We start from the raw sequence: 8,757 nt of genomic DNA, 5'->3' as shown, positions 1-8,757 counted from the left end.
ACGAGCGGACTAGCGTTACAGAGCCAAAAACAAGTCCCTGGGCCATTTTCTCGCAGAGAAACAAATCCGGATAACATTGCAGAGAATTGTTCACAGATCGCCATGGCGAGAAAATCTGAAGCCTTGCTTTGGGCTGCACCTGTGCTAGGATGTGGGCTACCCTCCTTGCAGTTTTGTGCTGCTTTAGAGGGTCGCTAGTCGCTCTATCCGGCCACAGAGTTTGGGCTTGCATGGGCAAAGAGAACCCAACCTCTTGACTGGCAAGAAAAAAATGTTATGCAGGCAGAATACTCTCATTCAATGCACGCAAACAATTGTTTGAATGTGTCTTCAAAGGCGACTGCATTGTGTACATGCTATCATGGGAGTCCTTGCGAATGCATCTTCTTTCGATTGCTGATGCAAGGGTGAAAACTCGTCAATGCATTGCAGATGTGGATGATGAGTTTACTTTGGCAGAGTTTTTGGCATCACAAAAGAGGGATGCTCTTAATGTAAAGTCAAATGTACTATCAAATGTGGACATGCTACTTGCATCTGATGCGGTTGAAATGCCTTTTGCGGATGATTATATGATGAATGTGATGGATGCCATGGATCATGCATTGAATTTCGATATGCTGGATATACATGAGAAATCTTTGGCTATGGATATTTTGGGTGTGTCTCAAATTGCTTTTACTGCAAGCTTGCCTGTTGTTGGACTGCCTAGTGTGCCCTCTCTAGTTGCTAAGAGAGATCGACCTCCTAAGAAGAACATTGTGGGTCGAGGCCGGCCAAGGGTAGTACATGCAAAAGAGTGCTTTGGTAGTCATGCGAATGCAACAAATGTGGATGCCTCATCACTTGGTGCTAGCTTAAATGCCAAATTAGCTGGTGGGATTTCCACTAATGAGGGTCTTGTAAGACATTGTGATGTTGGAGTTGTGGAGGTAAATGCAAGGAGGCAAAATTCTCATGCTGAGAGTAGGCATGCTCACAAGAAGGGAAAGAAAATTATGAAGAAGCGGGGCACTTCATGGAAACATGTCGTAAAAAATGGTAGACCTATGGATGTTATGCAAGATGGTGATGATTCTGGAGATGAACATGCATTTGTGGGCGAGGAAGAAGAGTGTGAAGATGAGCTTTTGGAGGCAGAAGGCCCTGTGTTGCAGGATTCCAATGATGAGGGTGATTGGTCAAATGTAAGCTTTTCAACTTGGAAGAGTGGTGATAAAATGCCTGTGGAGCCTGCAGGAACTTTCAAAAGATTACGACCGTTTGTAGATATTGTGGATCAAGACTTGGGGCAGGTTCCAAGAGAGCTTACAGAGATTCAACTTTTTTTGTGTCTATTTTCTCTTGATTTGGTAGACACTATTGTGGCTGAGACGAATAGATATGCCATGGAAAAACGTGAAAAAGTTTTGGAAAAGCATGAGTCAGCTCGAAAATGGAATGCATTAGATAGACATTCATTCTTGCGGTTTTTGGGAGTGTCTATTGGAATGGTCTTGCAATTTATGTCATACAAAAAAAATTATTGGAAAAGAGACACTTGCGGTGTTGTGTGGTATCCTAACTATGCTGAAAAGATGGGACAAACGGAATATCGACAAATAAAGTGTTTTTTGCATGTACGGGATAACTTGCAATAGCCTCTTGTGAAGGGAACGCGAGAGTACAAGCTATGGCACGTTTTATCATTGGAAAAAAGGTTGAATGCCACTTATTAATTGCACTACAATTGTGGAAAGAATGTAACTGTTGATGAGAATTAATTCCATCTAAATATAAGTTGAATCCTTGTGGAGTCTATAATCCTAAGAAGCCGCACAAGTTTGGAATTTAATTATGAATTTATGTGACTTAGAAACTAGTTACAATTACTCTTTTTGTATTTATGACAAGTTGCCATGTCGTGAGTTGTCATGTCATGTTGTGTCTACACTTGTTGCGGACTTGAAGCAAAGAGGTCATCATGTTTTTTTTTATCGATGGTTCACATCAGTGAAGCTATTGTTGCACTTGATGGCTGAGGGCTTTGGAGGCACAGGTACATATATGACAAATAGGAAGAATTTCCCAGAGTCACAATTACTGCAGATTGATTGTTGTGACAGAGGTGTATTACGTTATGCAAATGATGCAAGAAGAGGACTCTTGAGTTGCAGCTGGATGGACAAAAAGGCCTTTTTTTGCATCAAATGTATATGGCATGAAGAGTGGTGAAGTTCAAAGATAGGTTGGAAGTGGCCGGGGAGTTGCCGTTACGTGCCCTGAGATTGCTATCATGTATAATAAATGCAAAGCAGGTTGTGATGTCTTTGATAATATGGTATTGGGTTCTGGGTACACCTTAGAGACAAGTATCCATGACTGGAAATGGTGGCATGCACGCATTATTTTGAGGCATGCTAGATTTTGGATTTGTGAATGCATATATTATGAAAATGCTTGCATGGTAAGAAAGATACCAATCGTTTTCAGTTTATGGTGAGATTGCAAGAGCAGCTAGTGGATAATCATTTTGTCTTTTAGCGCGAAGGGAGGTTTTGTGTGCGAGTGATGCTATGGATGGACACATTTTGATGAAGATGAGCTCAAATGAAAGTAAGTGTTTCTTTGTATGTGTTAACGAAAGAAAGCATTTTTTGTGTGAGGGAAAGACTGTAGTTGGATCAAAGCCATGTCCAATAGAATTTTTTTTAGGTGTAATCCGCATTTTTACTGATGTAAACGTGTTCTTTTGTACCATACCTGCTTTGGGATGCTTTATTGGTTCCTAAAAATGGTTAATTCTTTGTCTAACATTTTTTTTGAATGACTTACAGATGGTATAAGAGTCCCTCAAAAGGAATTAGTAGTATGGGTTTTGGAAAAGGCGTAAGATTTTTTACAAAAAACCTTCAAAAGGACACTTAAGTGTCCTGTTTTGGTACCAAACTAGTGTTAATTATTTGTTCCTGCTTAAACCTCCTTTAAGTGCATAAAAAACAAGTACATCTAATTTACCAACCAAGTCTATGAACTAATTCTTTAAACGATTCATGTTTTCTCATCAATTCTAGTATTTCTCTATTCACTAGAGAAAGATTCTTTATGTACATAGGGGCTTGATCCTCTTATTGGAATTCCATACCTTGCAAACTCATTTCAACTTAATCTGTACAAGGAAATGGATACAATGTATGTTGGCATCATTGTGCTCTCTGTTTAATCAAGCCCCTATAATAGTTTCCTCGAGGAGTTCTCTACGTATCCTGAGAATTGTCTTTGCCACCAAAGGCTCTTCTGGGGTCATGACAACACCAAACTTCTCTGACATGTTAGGCTTTTTCATCGTTGTCCAATTAAAAGCTTGAAGAAGGCTTGCAAGCATTATAGAAACATTGTGTAGACCCAATGCCATCCCAGGACAAGCTCGCCTTCCAGACCCAAAAGGCAACAACTCAAAATCTTTTCCACGCACATCTAGATTAGAATCTAGAAATCTTTCGGGGCTAAACACAAGAGCATTGTCCCAAGTTTGAGGATCTCTTCCAATTGCCCAAACATTGATGTAGGCTACAGTATGGAGAGGTATGTTGAAGTCCAAAATATTGCATTGTTGGCTTGCCATATGAGGCACTAATAAGGGAACTACTGGATGCAACCTCATTGTCTCTTTCACAGTGGCTCTGAGATAGGGCAAGTTTTGTACATCGGACTCACAAACAAGGCGTGAATCCCCAACCACTTTAATTATTTCTTCTTGCAATTTCTTCATCACAAGGGGGTTGGCAAGAAGCTCACATAGTGCCCATTCCACAGTAATCGAAGACGTGTCTATGCCTGCACCAAAGACATCCTGCAGTAAAGTTATGGTCAAAAATATATCCATGGGCTATCCAAAATGCCGCACTTCATATGTCATGGTTTGTGTTTGCAAATTGAACTCTTGCTTTGTTTTGTGAATGATGTGTAGAAAATATGTGAACTATGTGTAAAAAGGTCGGGCGCATATTATGCTTCGTGGCATGATAATGTGTAGCACCATAATAGTAAGGCCTTGGCGGGCCATGAGTTCATGAGCCTAGGATCCTCTCGACCAATATTACGTTGTCTCGTCCAGGGTTGTACATTGTGGATAGTATGTGTGTATAATGTGCATATGTATGCAACAAGTTTTCGTCATTTTCTAATGTGAGAAAGGAGCTCTTTTCTCATGAATTTCCACTCGAGTTTCCACTACATGGTCCAACATGATGAGCTACTGCTCGGAGGGAGCACATGCCTAGCTAAGTGGGGTTGGGGACAAGGGAGTGCCAACCTTCTTTGCCCTTCCCCCCAACCGCACCTAGTTAGGCATGCGCTCCCTCTGGGTCCAACACTCCCCTGCCCCAGCCGCACCTAGCTGGGCATGCGCTCCCTCCAGGTCTAGCTGCCAGCATTCCCCCGCCCCTAACCGTACCTAGTTATGCATGCACTCTCTCGTTCACAACAACTGATGATGTTGTCATAGTCTGCAATGTGGGAATTATCATAATAAAAATTTGTATTAAACTTATTGTGATATATGTAGTCCAAGCTGTAGATCACACCATTTACAAGAGAGAGTAAAGGTAATTGGATTACCGTAAGGATTGCCATGATATGGGAGTCGGTTATGTGGAAATCCGCTCTTTCTAGGAGCACATCGAGAAAGTCAAGTGGCTGGCCATCACTCATTTTAGGCCTCATACTCCTCCGGTTGTCAATGATCTCCTGCCAAACTCTGTCGAGCTTTGGCTTCAAGCTCTTACTCCTCTGCACACAGCCCTGTAAATCCATCCATGCAAGCCATGGAATGAAGTCGCCCGGATTGAAGACGCCTGCAAGCTCGATAGCCTCCACGATCAGGGCCACGAGGCTGCATGAGGGAGTGTCCCCGGCCTGAGAGCGCGGTGAGAGCTCCTGTAGTGGTTTGCCGAGCGCCATTCTTGAGATGATGTTAGCAGAAGCTGCGTAAAGCATGGCACGCACAGGCACGGGACTCTCTTGCTGAGCAGAGTCGCTGATGGCACGAAGAAGCCCATGAATCTCCTCTGCAATGAGCGGGCGAAAGGCCTGCAGACGCTTGCTGCCGAAGAGATCGGACGCGCAGAGCTGGCGAACGAGCTTCCAGTAAGGGCCGGGCTGCGAGTAGAGGATGTCCTTGCATCCCAGCAAGAGCATGGGCACGGCGGGCTGCGGACGCCAGGCGAAGATCTGATCGTGAGCTTGCAGGATGAGTCTGGCGATGGCGGGCGAGGATGCCACCACCACAGGGACGGAGCCGAAGCGCAGGAACATGAGAGAGCCATGGCGCTTGCTGAGGTCACAGAGAGAGCGATGGGGATTGAGGCCGAGCAGGTGCAGGTGGCCGACAAAGGGAAGGCCGCGAGGGCCGGGGGGGAAGCGCAGGCGTCGGCCTCGTCCGCTGCCGAGAAGCAGAAAAGCAGAGAGAAGGAGAAAAGCGAAGAAAGCAAAAGCATGTATGAGATAGCCTGGATTCTCCATGTTGGCGATGGCGCGTCTGCAGCTGACAACGTTTCTGCTTGGGTGTTGCTCTGATAATGATACGCTCTCCGGATTGCTGATGTAACCCTCTACCCTTTTGATGCCCGCACCCAATTTAGATTATTTGGTCTCCATTTTCCTTTGTACATACCAACAAACGTCCATGCATTTTTAATTTCAACTTCAATCTATTCGTTTCAATGTCAAGTTGTCAGCCCTTTTTTTCGTTAGAATAATACGGTACACAGATTTTTTTTGCAAGATTCCCATATAGGAGCTTTTAGGATGTGATCACGCGTGCACAAGTTATCATTAATATATAAATGGTACGGTACAACTATGCCAACTCCAGCATAGTTACAATAAGATTTGCATAGTTACATACAAGATAAGAATTAGTGAAAGTGTGACCATGCAAGAGGCACAATAATATCAAAAAGTAAATGAGTAAGTGATACTATGCATCACATGACCATACCACTCTCTTACCTGACACTCAAATGGACATAATACAAATAGTACATACATAAAATAGTACGAGCTTGCTCTTGCCAATAGTTTTGAATGGCCAATCTTATTCAGTATCTCTCACGGTCACTCATCGGCACACTATATCTCTCACATTTCTCTATTCTTCTTTTGAATGTCTCTATGTATCTATGTATGTATGTAAGTACATATATATGTGTGTATGTATATATATATGTGTGTGTGTGTGTACATAGGTGTGTATGTGTATATATATATATATATATATATATATATATATATAATATAAGTATCTCTCATGGTCACTCATGAGCACAATGTATCTCTCACATTTCTCTATTCTTTTTTTTGAATGTCTCTATATATCTATGTATGCATGTAAGTACCTATATATCACTATAAAAGGAGTTTTCTATAATCACTAGCATTGCCGCAGAAAAACAAAGGGAAAAAGAGAGGAAAAAGTTTGCGGGAGCGGCAATAACCGTGGCTATGGACTCGGTAGTGGTTTCTCGGCAATAAACGCGGTAATAATCGCAACAATATACCCGCTGCTATTACCGCGCCTGTTGCCGCATCTATTATCGCGTTTATTGCCGCTACACGTCAATTCAAAAATAAAGGTGCTCATTTGAGCCAGCCAAAAATTGGGTGGTCCAAATGAGCATCTTTATTTTTGACCTGCATAAAACAATGAAACATCAATTATTTTTTGGAAGAGTATAAAAAATACCAAAGAATTGAAATTGAATTTATTTTACCTTGATAATTTAATATGCAGAAGATCAACTATTTAAAAAAGTTACAATAAAAAGTAAATAGTTGTATATACATTGTGCCACATTGAGACTTTACAAAAGTTTGTTTTTCTAACTAATCCTCCTCTATCTCGTCGTCGTTCAGAGGCACGTATGTTTGATCACTTTGACACTACATAAACCCAAACCAAATTAAATTATCAACAGCTCAAAACAATTAATACAAAATTACTTGTTTAAACTTACCGCTTGTAGTGATCCAACCACCGCGTCGAATTGCTCGCGAGAGATGTGGTGGAACAACCATCGCCAAGTATCAAATTCTGTATGTCGCTCCCAATACTTGACCATCTCTCTGATTGGCCGAGAAAAAGTGATATTTTTCTAAGTTAGCAATAACAATACCAAATCATCAACTACAATCTTTATAATCACCAATCGACGTTATAATTTTATCAATCTTACAAATTTATCCTTCCAAGCTCCCTTGCCTCCTGAGCCATAGTGCGTGGGAGTTTGTCTTGCGTGAGCATCGCGTTGTTGTCTGTATGATGAGCGCGTCACAGCTTGATCGCTCTTTTCTTGAATTGCCCACTCCCACTCCGCGTCTGCCATGTTGCCACCACGGTAACTCCTGTCTGGATCTCTGACCTGGTTGGTTGTTGCGCGCCGCACATTGGACTACTTGTTTTTCAGAAATGTCTTTATGTAGCCCTCCAACCACTATTGTGAAAAACATTGATCGGGGGCATTTGGAAATCTAGCTAACAGAACATCCTCAATGTACCGTGCATGATCGTGTAGTTATTCTCTAAACTTTATAAAACAATTCTTATACGTTGAATGTATAAGAATTTGTAGATGGCGTCAAAATGCCCTACCCTGTGCTGTGCCAAAGTTGACCTCCCCGCCATATTTAACCCAGTAGTAGCACCCATGCATGTCTGGCACGGATGCGTCAGTATCCTCGTCCTCTGTGCGAGGGGCGGCACACTCTGAAAGTGGAGACTCCGTTCCCCCGCCACTACCAAAATAGGCGAAATCACAAGATCCGCCGCTACTTCGTCTTTCACGGCACTCGCTGCCCTGAGACGAGCGTTGCGACGCGCTGCTAGAGGAAGTTTATCGACGGTGTTTAGGCGAAGCAGGAGCGGAATGGAGTGGCATAGGACCCTGTGATGCGATGGGAGTGGGACCCTGCGATGGAAGAGTAGGACCCTGCGATGGAAGGGGAGTAGAACGATAAGAAGGGGCCGTAGACTGAGGTGCCATCGGTGGGAGGCTCTGTAGGTAAGGAGTCCCTCTCTGACTCCCCTATGGTGTAGTCTGCGGAGAAATACCGTAGGTCGCAGGCTGCTCTGGAGTGTAGCAGCCAAAAAAAATCTCTGTCTCTCGGAGGTACTGGTCTCGTAAAGAGAGAGCCCGTTGTAGGTCTGGATCTACGATCGGTGGAGGACCCTGAGAAGGGTTGGTGTAGGATGGCCATGTGTGCAAATAACAAAAATAAACCTATGACACTCATGGTTTAGGGTTAACTATCCAGAAACATTCCTTATTTCTTTGCTTGTTCTCACTTACTCAAGACTCGGGTCCACTGGAGGCGATGTCCACCCCGGGTGGGAGCCCACTTGGATGTGAACCAATTAAAAGAAGAGCCAGTTGGCTGCTCCCCACCAGTTGATCGCTCGTCAGACATCTACATTACAAAGAGAAATATAAGATTAAGCTTTCCACCCTACTCACTCATCTATAAATACGTACACAAGTATATTAGCACACAAACACATAGATACATATACATACTAGTAGACTTAAGTAGATGCTAGTAGTGCCAAAGGTCAACTGCACCTCTTTAGATATCATCACAGTTTCAACCGTGGTAAAACCAAAGGTACATTGTGGTAATCCATGCATGAGTGGACCAATGACCGCAACACCACGATTAAAAAAGGACTATACCCAAGAGGAAGCGTCTAACCTTCGGGTGTTATGCTCATGTACTTAGTGT

General features: G+C 43.0%; 1 protein-coding gene and 1 pseudogene across 1 annotated transcript; one reads left to right on the top strand and one right to left on the bottom strand.

Moving 5' to 3' along the window:
* The first annotated feature begins 647 nt into the window (after positions 1-647).
* On the top strand, positions 648-1,168 carry LOC147437608 (uncharacterized; annotated as a pseudogene).
* A 1,939-nt stretch (positions 1,169-3,107) lies between these two features.
* Positions 3,108-5,715, bottom strand: LOC147437607 (cytochrome P450 71AU50-like). The gene is made up of 2 exons (XM_086487121.1): positions 4,600-5,715; positions 3,108-3,832 (listed from the first exon to the last, which is right to left on the bottom strand). The coding sequence occupies exons 1-2, from the start codon at positions 5,500-5,502 to the stop codon at positions 3,203-3,205; spliced, it is 1,533 nt and encodes a 510-aa protein (XP_086343247.1). The 5' UTR covers positions 5,503-5,715; the 3' UTR covers positions 3,108-3,202.
* Positions 5,716-8,757: the final 3,042 nt, after the last annotated feature.

The sequence above is a fragment of the Adiantum capillus-veneris genome, chromosome 17 (assembly GCF_014529385.1).
Source record: "Adiantum capillus-veneris isolate H3 chromosome 17, ASM1452938v2, whole genome shotgun sequence".
In the NCBI taxonomy this organism is placed as follows: Eukaryota; Viridiplantae; Streptophyta; class Polypodiopsida; order Polypodiales; family Pteridaceae; genus Adiantum; species Adiantum capillus-veneris.
The sequence above is the reverse complement of the archived record's forward strand: the minus strand, read 5'-3'. Positions and strand labels throughout refer to the sequence as shown.

Coding starts and splice junctions, on each gene's coding strand:
- LOC147437607 (XM_086487121.1), bottom strand. CDS start 5,502: ATGGAGAATCCAGGCTATCTCATACATGCTTTTGCTTTCTTCGCTTTT. Junction 3,833..4,599: donor ATATCATGGCAATCCTTACG/GTAATCCAATTA, acceptor ACTTTACTGCAG/GATGTCTTTGGTGCAGGCAT.